This window comes from Triturus cristatus, chromosome 5_1, assembly GCF_964204655.1.
Source record: "Triturus cristatus chromosome 5_1, aTriCri1.1, whole genome shotgun sequence".
Classification (NCBI taxonomy): Eukaryota; Metazoa; Chordata; class Amphibia; order Caudata; family Salamandridae; genus Triturus; species Triturus cristatus.
This window is the reverse complement of record NC_140587.1, coordinates 383600620-383624174: the sequence shown is the minus strand read 5'-3', so window position 1 is coordinate 383624174 and position 23555 is coordinate 383600620. Positions and strand designations below refer to the sequence as shown.

The following is a 23555-nucleotide window of genomic DNA, read 5'->3' as shown; positions in this document are numbered from 1 at the left end:
GGTTTATGCTGTGTATTTAGCAGGGACGCTGTGATTGTTATAATTGAAATACAAATATGTCTCCATCCGTTATGCTAAGGCTTCCAGAGGCAGGAAGCGTTGCATACTATGGACCGGTGCCATTTGTCATTAAACTGCATTATGTTTTTGCACTGCAATAACTATGAAAATAGTATTTTGTACCGCAAAATGAATTGCTGCAAAATAGTAGGTGCCACTTCTAGTTGTAAAATCCTAAGCATGTTTTGATGTTTTGATGTGGCAACCACTACTGTAGAATTCGATTTTTTCGGAAAATAATATCAAACTCCAGAATAGGCCTTATAGAGAGCAAAGCTCACATTGTGTTCAAATCAATCCGAAGTTGTGCAAGCAGTTTTAATAAATATGTTAAACTTACAATGTTGCCACAACAAGACTGAATAAATTAGAAAGAAGATAGGTAGGCTAAGAATGCAAATTGCCCTAAATATGATAACTTGTCTTTACAAAGTAGCAGAGAAATAGCCACAATACAGACAGGACACATTATTGAAAGTGATTGATTCGAGCAACGAAAGACGAGTGGCTTGCTACAATCCCTTTTGCACACCTAACTATGGTATGCAAAATCTGAATAAGTGAGCATAATACACACATACTGATTCATAACATCATTAATTTCTTGAATTCTAGGCACACAAATTGCAAAAACATGCACCAAAAATTACATCATTATGATGACATTTTCCGCAGTGCACGGTATGGGGTAAGGGTAGGAGCATGTGTGTTTGCAGGCGAGGGGTTACAGGTCGTACTTGAGAAGGTAGTGAACACCCAAAACGTTTATAATTTGTGGGAATTAATACATTTTCCTAACAACGTTTTTATTTATTTTACAGATATAGACTCAGCAAAGGCAATCACAATAAGCAAATTGGTTTAAAGGGCGCATCTACACTACATCTGTTGGAATTTCAGGAGAATGGTTCTTGCTACCTGATGACAACCCCTGTTAAAGAGAAAAGTTCAAGTGCATTTGTAACTTCAAAGTGAATGTGAGCCAGCACTTTCCAGTAGTCGAGCATCTGCCAGTTTAGTGATCGACAAATGCACCAAAATGTATGCGTGTTGTACATTTACGTATTTCGTGATATGGATTCCTGTGAATACAATTCACATTGTTGCTCATTTCTTTGTGAGCCAGTCTCTATGAAGTTGAAAAAAAATGTCATCTAAAAGTACATCTACCACAAAGAGTTGTGGTATGCCAACCGCTTCAGGCTGAGAGGAAAACATCTACATTGTTCGCAATACCGCATGCTTCCCAAGTGGGGGTGAATGGTGCTCACAAATCTAAAGGTAGGAGTATTTTGTTGCATTGATCCACCCAGAAAACTCTGGTGTGTCAGACCATTTATAGTAGGGTTCAAGATCTTTGCTAGAATAGTCCCCTACTGACCACACAACCCTTTCTATCCCTGATCAGCTTCAGAACGACAGTGAGCCCCTTCTTTTCACCGATTAATGAAATCCATGGTACATAACAATAGCCTTCCGACTGCAAGATAACACAACACAGCAAAATACAGTATTAATGTACTGGTAATGGTCACCATATCTCAATATGCATCCAGTCACTTCCACAATTAGACATGGCCAAGTCTCCTGAATATACGCCTATCTGTATGGTAGGGTCATATTAGCCCATCTGTATTGTACGATAAATCAACCAATGCATAGCCCATGCACAAGAGCATGCATAACATGTTTTACTTTGCTATGTGACAGATACAAACAACGTCAAATGAAATGAACAATAAAATACCTTTAGTAAGCAAAACTATATGTTAACATATACAGGGAAGTTAGCAGAGAAATACCAGAAATGTTGCATGCAAATTGTTATAAATTGGGTTTCTGGTTGGCAGAGGTATGCACCCTGTCTACGTAGGAACCACAATCCTAGTCAGGTTGAGATACACATTATAAATTAACCTGTGCTCACCCTCTGGTAGCTTGGCACAGAGCAGTCATGCTTGACTTAAAAGGCAATGTGTAAATTATTTGTGCAAAACTTCAAACAGCAACACAGTGAAAACACCACAAAAATACTCCACACTAGTTTAGAAAAATAGACTATAATTTTATAAATGAAACAAGACGAAAATGAGAAAAATCAAATAAGTATAAATTGAAATCTGAATTTTAAAAATGTTAAGGGACAATTGCACTAAGAAGCAATACGTGCCTGTGGAGTTATCTGATCATGCTGGATTGTTGCAAAGTTAAGAGTTCAGGCTGATTGCTATGGAGTTTAGGCTGGATGCAGGAGCCATGAAAGGCAACTGAACAAAAGTAACTTTATTTTGGTCACAACAGTGAGATGTGGGGCGCAGCCGAGTGATACACCGGCGTTGATCCCGTAGTCAAGGTGATGCAACAGTTCTGAAGATGAAGCGCTGGGTCCAAGATGTGTTGATTCTGGAGCTAATGCACCAGGTTTCTACACGCAATCGAGGGGATGCGTCTTTCTTCGCTCTGCATCAGTGGCAATGTGGTAATTCTGATGCAGTGTTCCAATGGTGATGTGCTGGTTCCAAATGCAATGCTCCAGTTCTGTTTCTGAAACAGCGTTGATGCATCAATTCTGATCATGCAGCAGAGGATGCATCGGTTCCACTGGAGCAAGCACCTAGATCCACTTCCAATGGACCAGGCACAGGAGCAGGGGAAAAGACTTTGATATCTTTGAGTCTTAAAATAGGAGGCAAGCCAACATTCCCTCGGAGATCACTCTGGGTTCAAGCAAGTTAGTCCAGTTATTCCTCACAGAGACCAGGGTAGCAGGCAGCAGGGCAGCACATCATAACACACAGTTGTTCCAGAGCAGCAGCAGTCCTTCCTCCTGGCAGAGTGTCTTCACAGATCCAGTAGTTTCTGATTTGGTAGGGTCAGAGACCCAGTACTTATCCCCAGTTGCGCCTTTGAAGTGGAGGTGACTTCAAAGATGGGCTTTGAAGTGCATAGAGGGCCTCTCTCCCAGTTCTAGCTCCAGGCTCAATACAAGGGGATACGCAGCCCTTTGTGTGGGGATAGAAATTAGCCTATTCAGGTGTAAATGTCAGTTCCTACCTCCCATTCTGCCCAGGATGGCCCATAAGGATTTGGATGGCCACTAAGTCACACCTAAGCTTCCTTTGCATGTGGCTGTCTAGAGAGAATGCACAAAGTTCAACTGTCACCCACCCCAGATGTGTATTGGAGACAGGCTGCAAGCACACAGGGCTAAGAGCAGAAAAATACAGTCTTTCTAAAAGTGTCATTTTTAAAAGGGTAGTGATAGATTCAACTTTACAATTAAAGAGGATGTATCACTACCATTCCAATGATATGAACCATGACTGACACACTCCTTCTCAATTAGAAATTGTAACTTATAAGTGAAGAGGGAATCCACAATGTTAAACTATGAGAGGGGTTGGCCTCAAAGTCATGAAAAAGGGATTTGGGTGTTTTTACTACCAGGATATATAAAACCTAAAAGTTCATGTCCTACCTTTTAATTATACAGCACTAAGCCCTATGGGCTACCTAGGGCCTACCTTAGGGCTGATGTGATAGTAATAAATAGGTATTTAAGGCTTGGCAAAAGGTTCTACATGCCTAGTCGCCTTTGCTGTGTAAACTGCTCACACAGGCTTTGCAGTGGCAGGCCTGAGACATGGTTAAGGGGCTACTTAAGCGGGTGGCACATTTAGTGCTGCAAATCCACTAGAAGCGTTTAATGTACAGGTCCTGGACACAGCAAGTGCACTTTACTAGGGACTGATAAGTAATATACATCTGCCAGTTGGGTAAGAGCCAATGTTACCATGTTTAGAGGCGCGAGCACATGCACTTTACCACTGGTTAGCAGGGTCAAGTGCTCAGAGCCCTGAAGCCAACAGAAAGTGGTCAGGAAAAGAGGAGGATGCAGGAGAAAGGTTTGGGTGACACTTCAGAGATGACCATTTTCCAACTCAAATTGATAAATGAATTGGAGTCAAACACTGTCAGATGTAACAAGTCATCGATGCATAGTCACGTAAGAGAATAAAATCTATACATGTATGAAGAAAGTGAGCCAGCATACAAAAAGAAAGAAATTCAGATGCAAGAAAAGACTGAGACAAAAAATATGTGCCAATACTCTGTCAGGAATCCCTTCTAAGTGCCAAAATATAGGTAAGTAAACATGCTCACAGAAAACATGCAAACAATTCGATTTCAGTGTACAAATCTAGATAGAATGAAACAAAAGTAACTTGGAACCTGATTTAGTATTTGGCAGGGAGGTTTCTCTGTCACAAACCTGGCACATAATCTGTCTTCCGTATTACAAATGAATTATATCCTATGGCACTTGTAATACGGTGGATGGGATATCTCCCAAGTTTGTGACGAACAAACTCATCCATCAAACTGTAATTCCTTCTAAGTCATTCAGGCCAAGTGTGAGAAGATCATTCTGAAGAGAGAAAGATCCTGAGCTCTGGGAAAACAATTACATTGTCTGCAAAAAGCTGAGGGTCTGTTGCAAAGGCTGAGATTACTGGAGAGCGATGATGAAGTAAGACTCAGAGCAATACCCTATATTGAAATAGTTTATGTAAGTCAAGCTATTACTCCACCCATTACCACTAATTAAGCCATTACAAATAATGATAAGGTAGCGATTTGGTTATTATTTTTCTAGAGGTGCAGAAGTAGGATGTAGGAGGACAGAACAGCAAAAATATAGAGGAAGTCCCTAAAGGCCCTAGGCCAAAATTTTGGTAATCCATGAACCTTGCCCAGACAGGAGAACCCAAGCACATTTGCTCCATGAAACTCCTGGAAATTGATATTTCCATGCTGGTTTACAACTGCAATTGATTTCACAAGGTTGGAGATTGAGAAATCATGAAACAGGGCTATGCTTTGCATCATGTTTGACTCTTATAAGCACAATAATTACAGTGCTTTTTCTCAATGTTTAAAGCATAATTGATAAGATTTGTTGGCATTTTCACTGATTTCACAACTCTTTGCCAGCTATCAGACAGGCCTACAACCTAAGGGATGACACTCAGTGCACAACAGTGTTGCCTTGTGGGCTGAATATAATATACATATTATATTAATTCAATGAACTGTAGTTTTTTCCGTTCTCGATATTTATTTGAAGCACTTAATTCCCACAACTCATTAAGAACATCCCTATATTTGGACTGTCCCTTATGCTATATAGGACTCTACAAGCTCCCTTTTTCAAACGGCTTTGTTAAACAAGCAGTTTAATCCACATCTGTGGAGAGCTTCCTCCATCTCGAAAGCTGCCCACAATTCCACCCCTGCGGAAGAATTTCAACATTGGATTCTTTGTTTCCCAGCATTTATAGAGCAATTTGTGGTCTAACAGTGAGTACAAATTATTGGAGACCGTGATTACTAATCTGCTGTGATCCATTTGGACACCTCTCAAATGGCTGTCATTCAACAATTGGATTTCTCCAGGTGCACGCACAGACGCTGTGTTGATGCACTTGGCAGATAATCTTCTGCTTACCACTTACAAGGGTGAAATAGGGATCCTTTTTATTTGGATCCATTGGTTGATTTTGATGTGGTAGATCATTAATTGCATGATTATTGATGCTCTATAATAAAGGGAATTAAAAGAGTTTCACACCAAAGATTTGTGTTGCTTTTAAACTAAAACAACATAACAGGTTAAATTGAGAGCTTACCAGTTCCAAGCTTCTCTTCTCAACGGTGCTATAGCAGCGGGCCTGCCTGGGTTTTCTATATTTAACGCAGCTCCTTGAGTCTCAGGTCCCTGAATACCTAATATGTGCTAATGACACCTTACATTTTATCAAAGACAACAGAAATACACTCATTTCTGATATCTCCTCTGTTTCTATAGGAACGAGTTCAGAGATTGCCAAGAGCTGGCTGCACTTGGATGGTAAACAAAATTAGTGCTTTGTTTAACATGAGGGAATACATTAATAGGGATCAATTATTATGTATTCCAGTAGCTATTAAGGGACTCATTTGGGTAATTAAATGGAAAGTAACTCATGGCTATATTATTGAAACTGGCTCTCACCTCTCATTTATAAGATGACTGACTGCTATGGGTTGATGCCACTTGGAACTGTGGGCTTGTGGGCTGCCACACCTTGAAATCCCATGAGAGGCCATATTCAGCTAAAATCAGCTAGCCTCTCATATGTTTCTGTTAAATTCCCATCCGTCCAAAATTATTTCATAATGGACAATGTTGTCTGCATCAGACCAGCACAAGAAGCAGTTAACTGAGAAAGTGGGCTATATAAACATTTTTAACCTCAAACATGATCTACTTGAACTTGGCAATACAAGTACATTACTTTTAAAAGTTATTTAAAATGCACTGCTAACTGCAAAGGGTTTTGTGGTGCTCAGCCAAAAAAAATCCTTGGAGTCCAGCTTTATTATGCAATGATCTAGAGACGGACTCCACATTATAATATGATCAGGTTATAAATGTACTCCTGAAATTGAGGTAGATCATCATACATGGTAGGACTTGGGAATCAGTCATCATACTCGTATTTTTTGGAAGCATAGCCTAACTTTATCAGTGGTTTAGTAAGAGCACTTTCACAACACTGTGCTTTTCATTTCAGTATTGGGCCACTATTCACAATTATATCGCAAACAACATATAAGGTGCATAGCCAATGGCCCTGCATTTACTATTAAGTTTTGATACTTTCACGATTCACAATTTATTCTGTAATGTTGTGTGTACTTTCTACCATTTTAATGATCACCTGTATTATAGATATATTGATATATTTTTGGCTTATATGTAAAGTGATGTGCACTTATTACCACTCTAGCTGAATGCTGACAGCTTTATTGCAAGTGATGGAAATATGCTGCACTGTAGCTTGGCTCATCCTAAACCACATTCCTTGAGCCAGGTCTTAACTTCTCTCCCGCATCTATTTATTCTGTCTTTTTGAGTGCTTTTTGGTTCCTAACACTATTTGCTCCATGAGAAAAGTCTGACTCAGGACTTACACATCCCTGGAACACTTGAAGGCATGAGTCTGCAGTAGCAGTGTTAGACATGGCTTTTACAGCGGGTTTATCCCAAGATGTTTTGCTTTGTGGCCTTCTGTTTCTGACCTGTTTTTGTTGGTTTTATGACTCTGGGCACTTTACCACTGCTGATCAGTGCTAAGGTGCATATGCTCTCCCTGTAAATTGTATGTATGGATTGGTGTTTCTATAATTGACTGATTTGATTTACTAGCTAGTCCCTAGTACAGTGCACTGTGTGTGCCCAGGGTCTGTAAATCAAATGCTGCTAGTGGTCCTGCAGCACTGATTGTGCCACCTACATAAGCAGCCTGTAAATGTAGTTCAAACCTGCCAGTGCAGAGCCTGTGTGCAGTCTAGAATTGCTATGTCGACTTGGCAAGTGCACCCACTTGCCAGGCCTTAACCTTCCCTTTTTTTAACATGTTAGTCACCCTAAAGGTAGGCAAAAGGTACCCCTGTGGGCATGGTGCAGTGTACGTGAAAGGTAGGACCTGCCCTGATGTGTGTGGCATGTCCTCATAGTGAAATACTGCCAATTTCGTTTTTCACTATTGGAAGGCTATCTTATAAGCATAACTGCCCCTGGTAACCAGATAGGAAAATAAACTATAGTATGCCTGAACTCAGAATGTTAAAATGCATCTTTTAGTGAGGTTGATTTTTTCATTCTGTGTTTGAAAATGCCACTTTTGGAAAGTAGGTATTTTCTTGCCTAGCCATCCAGTGCACCTCTGCTAGGATGTGTATTGACTGTCTGGCTTTGCGGTGATAGGGGCTGGAGATGGGCAGTGGCTCCAGAGAGTCTCGATTAGTCAGCGCTAGGCTGAATAGGCCTGGTCTGCATTTGGAGTGGTAGGAGGAGTAGCATTTGCACCTGAATAGGGCTGTGCCTACCTTCCACAATGATGGCTCTGCCCCCTCTGTTTTGTGTCTGAAGGCAGGGCTCACACTGACAATGGAGGTTGTTGTGCACTTGCAAAGTGCCCCCCAGAACTAGTTTGGATTGGACTCAGAGCCCTGGTCCAGGAGAGAGCAAAAAGATTTACTATAAAAAAAAGAGGGGCCCAGACCCCAGACTTTTAGATCTCTTCTGGGAAATCAAGAGGAACATTTGCCAAGGAGAGGAGCTGGAGAAACTGAGGAGGAATACTGCCCCTGTGCTGTTTGCTCTCTGGGATTGGCTTGCAGTGGCTACTTTCTACCAAGGAAAGGGAACAGGACTTTGCTGTTTGCTGTATCCCCTGCACGAGGAAGATCCCTAAGGGCTTGAAGAAGAGCTTGCCTCTTGTTCTAAAGTCATAGGGACACAAATACTTCACCCCAGCTCCCCTGAACTTTCTTGCTGGGAGTTCAGTCCTGCCAAGTGGTGCCTGTGGCTGTTCTGGGCCTCTGGAGGTTTTTCTGGCTGTTAGGAGCTGGAAAAGCAACGCAACAATGAGAAGCATGACGCATCCGCACCTGTTTCTGATGCATCGCAGAAGAAATCACTGCAGCGCCTGCCCCCAGCTCAAGAAATCGCCGCATGCCAGATCGAGTACACCGGTCTCCAAAGTCTGAGACCACCACACCTATTCCTACGCAAGCCCGCCTGTGCGGCTGTACGAACCCACGCATCGTCCCGGATCATCACATCACATCGAGGTGCCAAGTCTATCGCATCATTTGGGGGACGCAGTAAGAAACCAACGCATCATCTCCCCACGCATTAAGAAACCGACGCATCACCTCCTCTCCGGTAAGGAACTGACACATCACCTCCCCACGAGCAAGGAACCGATGCATCACCTTCTCTGAGTGTAAAGAACGACGAATCACCTTCCCTGCTGCCCTTTTTGTTTGTGTGCGCAACGCATCCAAGGTACTTTGTGTGAAAAGTGTTGCATCTGCAATTTGCTTTGAACTGAACTATTTCTACCATTTGAAAGTCATATTTTTATTACTGTATTGTGGATTTTTGTCATTTGGTCTTGTTGGGTTGAGATAAAGATTACTTATTTTTCTAAACTGGTGTGGTGTGGTGTCCATTTGTTTTAACTGTATTACTGTATGTGTTCACAAATGCTTTACACACTGCCTCTGAAATAAGCCTGTCTGCTCATGCCCAGCTACCAAGGGGTGAGCAATGGTTGTTTTAGAAGTGTATCCCCCTTTACCTGACTAGAAGCAAGGGTCCCTGTTTGGAAAAAGGTACCTACCTCTGCCAACTAGAGACCCCCATTTCTAACAGACAGCTACTACAGCACTAACATGGAAGTACAATCTGTGATTAAAGTTAACTGATCTTTGAAGTCATTACAGTACCCTTGAATAATTTAGTGAGGGGCTCTATGGTAATATAAAATTAAAGCAGTGTTCTTTCTTCTCAATTGGAGCATCCTCAGACATATGCCTGTGTTCCCTACACGTCCCCAGGCGCATACTTCATTGCCACCTCACTCCCTGTCCACGACATTCTCAAGTAAACTTCTAACTATTTAGTTAGGCCTCAACCTGTCCAATCCAAGACACCTGGAGAAGCAAAATGTTCTGCAGAATGGAAACAGAGCTGCTTTAAAAATAGCCTGGCTGTCCTGATCTGCATTCCCAGTAAAGACACCATTGCTGTTTGAGTGGTGGTCTGACAAGGTGCGGGTAGTTCACTTAGAGCTAAGGGAGCCTTACCACAGTACTACAATGTTGCTCATATCAATGGTTGCCATTCCAGGCAAGGCAGCAGATGAGTGAGGAGAGGTGTGCATATCTCATGATGTTGCTATTAAGCAGCTGCACTTCAACAAAAAGGACCTGCAGCCTTTCCAGTCAGCACGTAAAAGTTTCCACCTGCCATTCAGAGGAAGCATCAGTCCATATTTAAGGGGAAGCAACAGCTCACCTATGACACAAGTTTTAGCCCATCCATGCAGAGGCATAGCATCTGCATGTGACCAGTATTAGCAGCCCAACTTTGATTCAGGAGCGTCACCCTCTCATGGGTATGACAGTCAACCCACCTATTAGCAGGACAGTCAGCCCACTAATGATATCGAGTGTAAACGTACATGTAGACAAGAGTGTCTGACCTTCCATGAGCTGGGGTGTCTTGACGTCTTATGTGCACAGAGCCGCTGGCCCCGATGCCAGAGCCGCTGGCCCCGATGCCCGAGCTGCTGGCCCCGATAACATCCCAGCAGTCATAATTAAAACAAATAGTGTCTGGTGGGCTCCGATGTATTCCTCCTTGTTTAGTTGGATTGCTATGTCTGGCCTTTATCCTTTTACTGAAAAGGGTCCATAGTGAAACCGATTTTAAAAAAAGGGAGTGGTACAGAACCTATGCACTACAGGCGAATAAGCCTCTTGAATATCTTGTTGAAGATATTTTATAAGATCATTCTAGCTAAACTCGAAGATTGTGTTACTAAGAGAATTCCACTAGAATAAGGGGGCTTTTGTGAGGGTCATTCCACCATAGACCACTGTTTTGCTCTGTGGGCCATTATTCGAAAGGCTCAGGAGGAAAATCAAAGGCTGTGCTGTTGCTTTGTGGATTTCTGGACAGCCTTTGATTCTGTGGATAGGGATACTCTGTGGGGAAAACTTGCCTCCTGGAACCAACCACCAAATCTTCTTGGGGCACTCCAATCTTTGCACTCTGGCAATTGGGCTCAGGTGGAGTTAGATAAGTCGGGTCGGTTATCACAAAGAATTTCTATTGACAATGGCCTGGGCCAAGGGTGCGTTTTAGCACCCTTGCTTTTTAGCTTCTTTCTGGCCGACCTTCCAATCTTTATTTCCCAATCAGAGTCCTTTTCACCAAAAATTGGGAACCAGCATATTGCTTGCCTGCTTTATGCAGACGACTTGGTATTATTGGATTATACCCCAATTGGTTTGCAGAGGAAACTCAATGCCCTGGCAACTTATAGCAAGCAGAACCAGCTCCGTATCAATCTGGAAAAGACCAAGATCATGATCTTTGGGAAAAAAGTACAGTTTTTCTTGGCAGTTAGGTACACAGGTGGTGGAGCAAGCTGATCAATATAAATATCTGGGTTTAAATTTTAGGAGAAATCTAAATTGGGGTGCGCATTGGGATGCCACTAAGCAGAAGGCCCTATTGCATGCCAGTTGTTTGTCAAGATTCAATGGTAGGTTTGGGGAGCTATCTCATATCCCATTACTAAAGGCTTATGAAGGAAAGATACCTCCGCTAGGCCTGTATGGGGGCGAGGTTTTTTTCCCTTGACCCAACCAATGAATGGGATAGATTGGAAGGGGTGGTGCTTAAAAGACTTTTATCACTTCCCCAAGGTACCATGGTCCAGGCCATAAGGAGAGAGTGCAATCTGGTCTCTTGGAACATGGCGGCCTCTACTCAGGCACTAAGATATTTTAACACTTTGTTGGAGGATGATGAGGTGGTCAACGTCTCCAAATTGTGTTGGGAAGAGATCCAAAGCAGTGAGAGGATGTGGGCAAAGGCCGTAAGAAACCAGAATAATTGCACTCATAAGGGTGGGCGTAGTTCGCGAAGTAGCACTTCGCGAAGCTACGCAAAGTGAAGTTCGCACTACGCGAGCTACGCGTAGCACTTCGCGAACTGCGTAGTAACATGTTCGCACAGTGCAAGATGTTGTTTTCAATGATTGCACAGTGCGGACAAGCAACCGGCACTGTGCAATCATTGAAAATGGCATCTTGCACAGTGCGAGCTGTAGTTTTCTGCTGCTCGAGTAGATTTTTACTCGAGCGGCAGCTTTCTCAACGCGAACTGGTAGTTTCTCATCGCGAGCGGTCGCGAGCATACGCGACCCCTCGCAATGAGAAACCTGACCTCCTCGCGATGGGAATCTCGCCGGGAGGTTTATTTTCCATGCTCGCGATCGCGAACAAGGAAAAAGTCTCGCCGGGATGTCATTTTGCTTGCTCGCGGTCGCCAACTTGACGTTGAGGACTGCGAGCAAGCAAAAAATGACCGCAGCACTACGCAACACTATGCTACGCGTGTTCGCACTGTGCTACGTGCAGTTCGCGTAGTGCGAAGTAGCGCGAACTTCGCAAACTACGCGAGCGTAGCGTAGTGCTTCGCCCAGGCCTACTCAGGAACCTCCATTTAAATAGTGGTACAGTTACATCTTAGCTCCCCTTTCCAGGCAAATGAGCACATAGAGAATCTATTTCTACGGGGTCTGAATCGATCGACCTGCTGTATCTAAAGAAGAGATCATCCATTAGCCTCTCGATTGCTACATTGGGCCAGGATAGTGTTTTCTCCAATCTATCACGGTTACCAGATCCAGGATTGAGGAATGAAATATTAAGGGCTAGGGTGGGATGCAATCCAATCTACTCATCCCACCCACACAGGATTAGGGTGCAGAATAATAGTGGTCTCTGTCCCTGCCCCTTGAAAGTTAAATGTACCCTTACGCATATTCTTATGGACTGCATCTTTTATTTTGCAAATCGAATCAAGTTTTTAAGACCTCTGGTTTTTAAATATGATGCTCTCCATATGAATAAAGTTGTGGAATTATTGTCAGAAATACGTTATCTTGATGTGGCAATTGCTCGGTTTTTACAATCTGTTAAACAAAACTTTAATTATGAAATGTAGTGAGTTGGGGGGGGGGGTAGGGTAGCCAGGAGGGGGGTCCTTTTAAATGTTTAAATTGTTTTAAATGTTTTAATTGTTAAGTGTGCTTTTTTTCAGAATGTTTTATGGACAAATGTCTAAATAATCTTGTTTCAGAACCTTTGAACCTTATGTGCACAGAGGAATGTCAGTCACCACCCACGGTGGCTCACAGGGAAGCTCACAAAAGAGGCCTTGATGATAGATGTTTTGGATGTAGCTGACTGCCATCTCAATATTTCTCTGACCAGCCAACAGAGTGAGAGCACTTCAGAAGTCTCTATTTTCATAGAGTACTTCCCACAGATGATTATGTCATTAAATACAGTGTCAGTGATGACACTTCATGCAGCATAAGGTACGCAGTGTAGGTGAGGAGCCCTTACTAGGCTAAGAAAGGATAGCAAGACATTTATTGCCTATAACCCTGCTCGCATCATATTCTACCACATACCTTCTGCTTCAGAGTACTGCAGTTACTACTTCTGAGGGTTGTGTACCTGCATGTACCATCTATTCATGCTTTGTCTCTCATCCCCATCTGTGACATAAACTGACTTTCGCTCTAATGCCATCTAGTCTAACGGGTGCTTCTAAGCAATCAAGCGGCAACGGCAGAAGCTGAAGAAGCTTACATACAGCCATTTTTAGGTCTCGCCTGACCCAGCTCATGCGCTGGTCTGGCGAGACTTTTTGTGAGGGCTCAAAAAAGTGTTACCACTGTAGACTAGAGCTACAGTGCAGGTGCGCAGGCGCACGTGCCTCACTTTCGCTTTGATGTTCTCCGTGAGCCAGGTTTTTTTTCTCCTGTTTATTACTTCTATGTAGTAATCGTGGCACCCGTGCGCCGCCATTACTACAGAGCAGTAATAAACAGAAACAAGCATTGGCATAGCCAATAGGTCTCGCTTTTGGGACCTTATAAGTATTTAGTTATGCAACTGTTGCATGGCTAAACACTTAAAAGGTCCCAAAAGCGAGACCTATTGGCTATGCCAATGCTTTTTTACAAAAGTCAGAGATGTAGTATCAACTTCAGCAAATGTTTTTTATGTTTTATTTTTGATAAATGCATTCACAGTCAGCTGTATAATATACTGAGTGCAGAAGTTAGCATATACATTTACAAAAAATAGTATTTTTCATTGAATTATTTTACATTAGACGTGCTGAACGTACCTTGTTGTAGGTAACACAATATGCTTTTTACTACATATGTGTCAACAGTTCTCACCAGCTAATGGTTGTAAACAATCTATTGCTTTCGTTTCAGATGTTTGAAAATGGATTCCCGAATACCAGAGTTGTACATCTAGGTGTCTAGGCACCAAAACATTTTGGAGCGTGTACATTAGTGCTCCTTTAGCAATCATTTATTTACACTTCCATGTGTTTGTGAATTGGCTCCAAACATATTAACTTGGAATGCAAAGGGAATTCAAGAAATAAATCATATTCAATCAGTACAAATAGCATGGACTGAACCACCCTTTCTAATGAGGGGTAGACGTTTTGGTGCCAGTTCACAATGGCATGTAAGAATACATAAACAGTGCTCCTGTAGTACTACTTCCTGTACTCATGAATACTTCTGTAGGTGGACAACTCAAATACAACTAAGAAGAGGAAAAGGAATGTATGAGGATGCCCAGGAAGTCTTATTCTCAGACCGTTTTTAAAATTTAGGAATATAAATATTTGAAACATCTATGTGGATCACCCTCCAGAAAAGTGATTTGCATCCTACAGATACCGGAAGGGAGGTGAATTCCAAACATGTGTGAAATGTTTTCACTGACATCTTCCCAGATCTGACAGAAAGCTCCAGCAGTGATTGTTTTCTCTCTATGGGGCACTGTCACATTATCTTTATTTTAAATGTGTTCGCTGCTCGCTATTAAGTGTGGGTTTATCAAACCAACATGCAGTAAAAATCACCCTGGCTTTCTGGGTTGATGAAAAATGCAAATATAATCTCTCCTGAAGTGCACTTCTGTACTTTTCTTTAAACATAACCATTATTCAGATCTTGATATCGTTACTGTATTTTAGTTTTTGGCGGGTTGTAGACGCCGGTCCTACAATAAAAGCCTTAACAATTATAAATCCAAATATTTGTAGCTAACCAGATAACCACAATGTTCAGTCATAATGATACCAACATCCTTCTCCCCTTGTCTTAAATTGTAATCACGAGGCAGTGAGTAATTAAGGATTTCATTGGTCAGAGGTCAATTATGCGGCTTGATGGATGTGAGAAAGTTTTATTAGGAGAACCCTTCAGCTTGTCGGGACTCCACATGTTTCTTCACCGCTTTTTCTTGGGGTTCAAAACGTATGGGTCCTGAGCTTGGATATTGCTATTCAGTGCTTAATTCTTAAAAAACGTAGTGCCGGGGCCCTAGACAAGAGGACACTAGAGCTTGCACCATCCGTTGCCCCTGGCAGCACTGCCATTGACAGCACCAACACACTACTAATCATCGCACTCTTAAGAGTATGGCAGCTCATACTGTTGCAGGCCTCCAAAGCTATAATAATGGCTTTGGAGGCAAATACTAATAATTGGAAATTGAAATAATAAGAGACGTTGTTGTGCTCGAACCTAAATTGGCAGACACCACTACCATGTGGCAGACAGTCATAAGCCCCGGTGCTGGCAATTAAGTGCCGGTGCTGAGCACCGGAAAGCACCGGCACAAAAGTCTTGCAATTTTGAGGGACCTTTTCCCTTTCTATAACTTAGCATCGCTGTTGAGCATCGGTGAACAGCAAACACCATTGAAGGGGAATGGTGAAGGCAGGATGTTGGAGTCGACCAGAGTATGGTAGTCCTTGTGACCTTAGGAGAATTGTAGCAAACATGCATAGGGCATGAAAAACAGTATAGCGGGGAAATAACCAATTTTTTAAAATTTGAGCAATTACACACAACGTCCAATGTACACAAGTGTAAATAACATACGCAAATATTCACATTTAGTAGTGCAAATTCAACAGAACGGGAATTTCCCAGTCAAATGAATATATTCGAACCAAACATTACACCAGGATGCTATTGTTTTAGATGTGTGAGTCAAATTCTTTGAAGGGGAGGGTTGTGGGGCTTCCAGGTTGGAGCACACTCACAAACGTCCAAGTTCGTGGGTAATCAACTTTTCAGGTAGCTTTCCCTCCCGAATATATTTAGAAAAATACTCATGTTAAAGGCAGGAGTACATCTGTTTTTTTCAAGCACGGTACTCCTAGAATTCTTTGCGAGTTCCGAGAGAAAGAACGATCCATTAAGAGCACATTTCAGTCTAGGTATACAAGATCGACGGGGGCCTTAAAAACATGCGAGAGGAAGTTTTAGTGCAAATAAGCTCAATTTTAGAACATTTACAGAACCGTGTTGTAAATATATGTTTCGAATTACATTTTGTCCTACTTTTGTAAAATTTCGTGAAGTTACAGAAGGTTACAATTCATCGATTAATTACTGCCAGCCCGGTCTGACCTAACTTGGATTAACTTTTATCACAAGGCGCATTATCGGTAAGGAAAAGCCACAATGAAGCATGTCACTGAAAGCATGTTGCATAAATATATCTGGCAGTATTCTCACATACGGATACTAGCAGTAATATTTGAGTTTTATGATCAGTGCAGGTAACATTACCATACGCCAGTGACATACATCTTTATTAACAGTTTAAAATCACAGCGAAAACAGCTTTAAAACAGCAAAGCAATAATAGCTAGGTAAAAAATGTATCCATTATCAAGTGTGTTTTTCTTGTGGCCATGCCAGTCTCCCTCTTAGACTGTGTTATTATGGGTTAAATAAACCGGTTCTTTATGTCGAGCGTTTATATGTCCATGTGATTGAAACAAAACATGAATATTTGTTATTTCTTTGCAGCCTAATATCGAACCGAAAGTAACTCTATTTTAAACATTTTGCAGAAGTTATGGTTTTAGAATTAAAGTACCGTATTTTTGATAAAACACTATTTTCAATATATTCTGTTGTCGTAGTTGGCAGTTTTCTAACTACAAGATTTTTCAAACAAGTTCCTTACCTCCTTCTTTGGAGCAAAGGTTGATCAGACTGTGAACTGTGTCCATTAACTCGAGCTGTTGCTTCTGTAAGACACTGTTGTTATTAGTTGCCTTACTTAATTGCTTCTCCAGCTCTTGTATAATTGAGGTTTGTCGGTAGACTAATTCTTGAAGGTTTTCTTTCTCCTCCTTTAAAGCGCCCAGTTCCTCCTTGTGTCTTTCTTCCATTTCTAGTATTTTATGTTCCAATAAGCTACAAAAAAATAGAGAGAGAACTCATGCAATGTATTTAATATACCAGATGATGGTGGGATTGGGAGTCATGCAAAATATCGTGATGAGAGAATGTACACATTATATTATTCCTAAACCTGTGGTGTGCTCCACCCTCATGCTCTGACATGTTAGACTGGGTTATGGAGGAGGAGCAGTAGATGAACTAACACACATTATACATGTTTTGCAGTGGCATTTCAGTCAGATTTAGGGACTTCACATTTAGGTTTTGCTACAGAGTATTTAGAGTTTGTCGTCAACACAAACAACTACATGGAGAGTGGGTTTTGGGTCGACAACCCTAAGCCTTTGCTTTGTTTCTTCATAGACCCTCGATCTCATAACAAATGGAAAATGCATTGGGAAAGTGAATAGGTACTACTTTTACAACTGGGTGCAGACCAATCAGGTTTGCCAATGCTTTTTCCCTTTACAACGATCACGGTGAATGCATGTGAGTGCATCATGGCCATCTGACAATGGAGTTTAAAAAAACGTAAAAAAAGATGTCCACCCTGTATGCCTGTGCATGTATACGCATGTATAGAAGACACCCTGGAATGGAGTTTCTAGTGTTAATCTGAAACTTCATAACAAGATAATCACTCTATTTGGGTGTGCATGCAATTCACCCATTTAGAATGGCTTGGATTTGCCAAAATATGATCAACCAAGCACCAGAAAGCGTGTGCAGGTGGGATGGATGGGGGCACTCGGGGCCACCTTCCGCATTGGGGGGCTGAGCCTGGCACACAGAGACAGTGAGAGGAAAGCAACACAATGAAAATGAAATGCAATGGCTTCAAGTGCAAGCTTCCCAGCGAGCGGCAATTTAAAAAACATGAATTGCCAAAGCCAACTGCTCTGGCTTAGCGAGCAAACACATGTACACAGCAGTTATTCATGCCTGTAATTGCACGTTATCTCATAAAATCCACACATCTCGGCAGATGTGCTTGTGGTAATAGTGGTGCAGGTAACAAGAAAGGGGGCAGTGGTAATGGTGGTAATAATTATGGTAGTGGTAACGGTGATAGCATTGATACTATTAATAATGCTGGTAATGTTATTGGTGATAGTGGCAATGGTAATGATAGTGGTAACGATGGTGGGGTAATGGTAGTAGTGGTAAGAGTGGTACTGGTAATGATTGTGCTAAGAGTACTGGTGATAACATAACTAATCGTTGTGGTGGTGGGAATTTTAGTGGTGCTTGTGTTGGTGCTGGTAATAGGGATGATAGTGGTGATGATATTAACTGGTGGTGGTAACAGTGGCGGTAATAATAATGATGAAGTAGTAACAGTTTAATGGTGGTTGCAATGGTGGCCTAGTCGTGTTATTTGTAATATTCATGGTGTTAATAGTAATACTGGTGGCAGTAATGGTGATAGTGGGAACAGTGGTGGCACTACAGGGCTGGTAATGGCAGTAGTGGTAATGGAGGTAATAGTGGTAGTGGTGACAGTAGTGGTAATGGTATTGATGCTAATTGTGATAGTAATAATGGTAGCAGTGGTAGTAACGGTGATGGTTGTAACAGTGATGGTAATGGTGGTGGTGATGGTGGTGGTGGTGATAGCGATGGTACTGGTTGTAATATTCGGTGGCCATGGTAATTATGGTAGTGGTGGTAATGATGGTGATCGTAGTAATGATGGCACTGATGTTTGTAAATGTGTTGGTGGCAATAATTGTAGTGGTAATGCTGTAAATGGTGTTAATGGTAATGACTGTGGTGACGTAATGATAGTGGTGGTAGTGTGGGTTGTGTTCGTAGTAATGGCAATAGCAATTATGTGGTTGCTATGATTATGGCAAGGGCTTTGCTGGTATAGGTAACTGTGGTAACACTGGTGCTAACAAAGGTGGTGTTTGTAATAGTGCTGATTATATACTGTTAGCGCTAAAGGTGTTGGTGTTGTAATGGTGGTGGAAATCGTGGTAGCAACAATGGAAATAACAGTGATAGCGACTCTGGTGGTAATAATGATGGCAGTGGCAATGGTATTGTTAGTGATGAGGGCAGTGGATGTAATGGTAATGGTGGTGGGTGTCATGGTGTTGGTAAAGGTGCTTTTAGTAATGGTTGTAATAATGGCAGTGGTAGTAATGGTAATAAAAGTAAAAAATAGAGGTGATCATTTTTGATTTTAGTGATGCTGGTAAGGACAGAGGTTGTAATGATGATGGTAAAAATGGTGGCGGTAGTGGTGGTAATGGTCTTGGTGACAAAAGTGGTAGTGGGAATGGTAATGTGGAGGTAATGATTATGGAATTGTTAGAAAAGGCAATTGTGGTATTGGTAGTAATGCTGGTGGTAATATAACAGTGGTGGTAATGTAATGGTGATAATGGCTGAAGTGGTGACGTAACAGTTGTACAACATTGGCCATGGGGTTGGTGGTAGTAATGGGGGTGGTGGTGATAGAGGTGATGCCTTAGTAATGATGGTAGTAGCGAAGTGATAGTTGAATTGGTGATGATGGTGGTGATATTGGTAGTGGCAGCATTGCCATTATGGTAGCAATGGTGGTGGTGGTGGCAATGGCAGCCGTGGTAATGGTGGCAAATTTGATCATAGTAGCCCCTATACGGTGCAGTGAGCAAATAGCCAGGTCAATGCAAGGACGGCTCTTGGGAAGTAGGTTTTCCTCACAATAAATATTTGATAGACACATTCCAACACACATTACAAGGTTAAGGCATGAGAAACAACATACCAATGCACACTATTTCCAAACATGTATGGAGATGTCATTTTAATTTATTGTACAATTTCACACTATTATCACATATATTAGGTCCACAACTTTATACACAGTGTAAATACATTTTCACAGTTGTTATTAAATAAAATTCATTTCAAATAATGTTAACATGAAATTTAGCCAGTCACAGGCAAAAGCCGTCATGTTTCTATTTTCACGGCTGAATTGAGAGAAAAGAAGAGGCAAAATAAAATAAAGAATTAAGAACAATAAAGAACACATCATACAGATCATCAATTGCATTATAAAACCAATTGCAAAATTAACCTATTTCATCAGGAATACATGCCAATATCTCACAATGATTTTCTCTGTTGCATACATTGCCACTATTCTTGAACAGACAAAGGTAAATTGTGCAACAACTGCTTCATTGAATTGTTGTACTCTTTTAAAGAGAGAGGAGTCTAGTCATCAATTACCTTCTGCATTCATCAGTCCTCATGTTAAATTATGCTGAATGTCATTTATTACACATACTGTCACCAGTGGTTCCCTAATCCAATATCTATGCAGAGGAGCCAAATGAAAGTCCTAAGATTAGAAACCTCAGATTTTAGAATGGCAGGAAGTGCATTTATATAGTCTTGCAGCCGAATATGTAAAAAATTGACCCCCACTCTTAATTTCTTGATTCTCCAAAGATTAAGGTAGCCCAAGAAAAAAGATCAGGGTTCTTCTGGCAATGCTCCTTTGAAGAAAATTGATGTTGAAGTCAAGGGAATAATTATGCAAGACATTGTGAATGATACAGCAGATTTCAATATGCACTCATTGTTTGAATAGTGAACCGATGTAATATTTGAAGCAAAGGCTTGGAATGAGCTCCTGTTGGGAATTTCAAGAAGCAGACAAGCCACTGTGTTTTGGGTGGATTGGAGCTTATGCCGGTGGTATTTGGAGGCTCCAAATACAAGGGAATGCCAGCAAGAGTCCTATTCAATACTTTCTGTTTATGTGATTAGCAGTGAATGCTGCTCATGCAGCAGAAACACATATTCAGCTTCATATGACCCACAAGACATTTTCTGCTCAAACCAGTTTCTCGTGAACAAACATTGCACAAACAGGTTCAGGGGGAAAAAAAACGAAAATGATGTGTAATATGCAAAATCAAATCATTTGATTTTTACAAAATTACGCTTGTGTTAAAAAAAATATTCAGGGCAATTACATTAAGCAAGGATGTACTTTAATATTTCTTTAATGATTCTGTGGCTTTTGGATGCATAAACCTGAAGTATTTCTTCTGTTTTCGTTAGTTAGGAAGCTGGTTTTCAAGAATACGTTATTTTTGTCACTTTTATTTTCGTTTTGTTTTTCTTCAACAGAGAAGCTTAAAAAAAACTGCACATACACTTTGCATCATTAATCAATTTTTTTCAATAAACTATTAAATATCAGAATGTGCCATTTTCCAAAATAGGTTTAGTTTTGTAAATTGTTTTGCCAGCTCCCAACTGGTCACCAATTTCTCTATTTAGCAAAAAGTATTCGCATAAATGTTCTCAAACTTTCTTCACTTTCTGAATGAGGAGTCTGTTTGTAGCGTGCTTTCATGCATTTGCTCTCATCATGCACACTCTTTTTCTGTGCCTGAAAACAGATTTTTTCTGTGTCTATACTAAGGGACTATGCTTTCTAAGATTTGATTCTAGCGACTAGCAATGACATTAAACAATACTCTCCCTTAGCTTACACGCCAGTGAGGAGGTGAGTGCAAATCAATGGCACTATAGTACTTCTGCAGGTTTCAGAGTGTGTGAGATCATGTAAGACTGGAAAGCAACCCTAGTGTATTCCCCAATAAGATGAACTATTTAGTTCAAAGAATCCCCAATTCAAATTACTGTGCACATCTAACCATTAAATCTAGTCCAGACCCTTACAGATGAGGAACACATTGTGCTGAACTTTCAGCAATGCCATGGTGAGTGAGTTAATATGTGTCAGAGTGCAGATACTGTTGAGCGGTCTCAGAACATACTTTTTTAATTCAGCATTTACAAAGCCCACACAAGAAGAAGTTTTATGATGAGGACATGGATGAATGGAAGTTGTATACAGGTGATGTAATCCCCTCAAGTACAAATTATCTGTCATCAAGTAGTGCAATTGTAAAAAGATAATGAAACCAAAAGCATATCATGCTCGTTCATATTGTGTGAATTACTTCTCTAAATTGTATTTCTTTCCTGTTTGTTATCATATGTACATTCTATGCAAATTAAACTGCCATGGTCACTAACTGCATTAAAAGTGTGCATATTCATTGGAGAGAGCATCGCATCATAACGCAAAAAAGGCTAGCTGAACATTCTTAAGTGGTTGCTTGTAGCATCACACAGGAGCACAGTGCAATCTGGCTAATGGGAACGCAATCTAATGGCAAAAAAAGAACAAGTATGCAACAAATATGATTAGGAAACGTATATTGCCGAACAAAAATAAAGAAAAGTAAATGATATATGTGTATGCTAGATAATTATGACAATGGAATTTTTTTGTTGGTCATAACCTTTCTCTCAAATTGGCACAGGTTTCAGTGGGGGGAGGATCATGGTAAAAATTAAGATTAGACTAAAAGTAATAGCGTGAGTGTCAAGGATAAAGTTGGAGTTAAAAAGCCGTACTTTCTAGATCTTTAATCAAAGTCCCTTCCACAAGAAGGTCAGACTCCTAATTGGGCAATATCAGAAATTAACTGTTTGTCACACTAAGCAAAAGTGACAAAACGTTTCTATTTTTTGTAATATTCTGGTACCCGCCCTGATCCAAATATTGGTTTGGGATATCCCAATTTGCACTAATTTAGATTAGCAACTTGCTCTGTGACTCCACCCAACAAATACAAGTGAGACCTACATAATGTAGCTCTTGCATGTCACTTTGTGGTATTCCTAATGTATCAACACACTACCTGCTCTTGCCTATTTGATATGTGGCACCTCTCGACTACTAGATCAGTATAGTGTGTTTTTCAGACATACGCTGATTATAGCCACATCAATTCCCAGTTGGAAAATTACTTAGAGAGCCAATTAAACGTCAACCGGTGTGCAGGCAACATATAACTTTGGATGACATAAAGCTTCCTTTTTTAATTAGAGCAAAACTGAAATCCTTACCTTTGAAGGGTAGGAGGCTTTCTTTCCTTCATGGACCTGGCCTCCTAGTCTATGGCTTGTGTTATCCACTGTCTTGTAATTTGAATCTCTGGAAATACTCTTCAAATAAAACCTCCAATTTGCCATTCAAATAAATGGCATGGTAAATGTTGTCAAGTTGCAACTCCCCAGGCTTAAAAAGTACGTATAACTGAATCAGTTGCCCATTTCGCATCGACTATATTTTAATCAATGTTAGAATGTGGAGAAGTATAATTGATATGGAAGTTGTCCCCACTATCGACAGTGACCATAATGCTCTCTGCATGGTTACAAAATCTTTTTGGTCGTCTTTTGGCTCTACCCTCGAGGTATATAATAACTTGATGACCAAGGGAGTGGTTCCCTCAAATCGCAGAAGACACCTTAAGTGGTCTAAAGTAGCCGGTAACAAATTAAAAATGGCTGAAATTAACCAAGTACTGACTAAGAACCTAACAGACTTACAAGAAGTATCCCTCAATCCTGTTGCCACAGAGAAAGCTCTGGATATCTATACAAGAACTGTAGAAGAGTTGGGATCCTTGTTTGTGACCACTGCTGTCCATAGAACTGCAAAAGCATGCCCAAAAGGTAGCCAGG

General features: G+C 41.0%; 1 protein-coding gene across 1 annotated transcript in view; it reads right to left on the bottom strand.

Annotated features, from left to right (window-relative positions):
* Nucleotides 1-23555, bottom strand: part of ANGPT1 (angiopoietin 1) — a 966748-nt gene that overhangs the window by 451415 nt on the left and 491778 nt on the right. The window contains exon 4 of the mRNA XM_085605097.1: nucleotides 16780-17012. Coding sequence (XP_085461223.1) covers nucleotides 16780-17012 — 233 coding nt within the window. The remainder of the gene's footprint in view (nucleotides 1-16779; nucleotides 17013-23555) is intronic.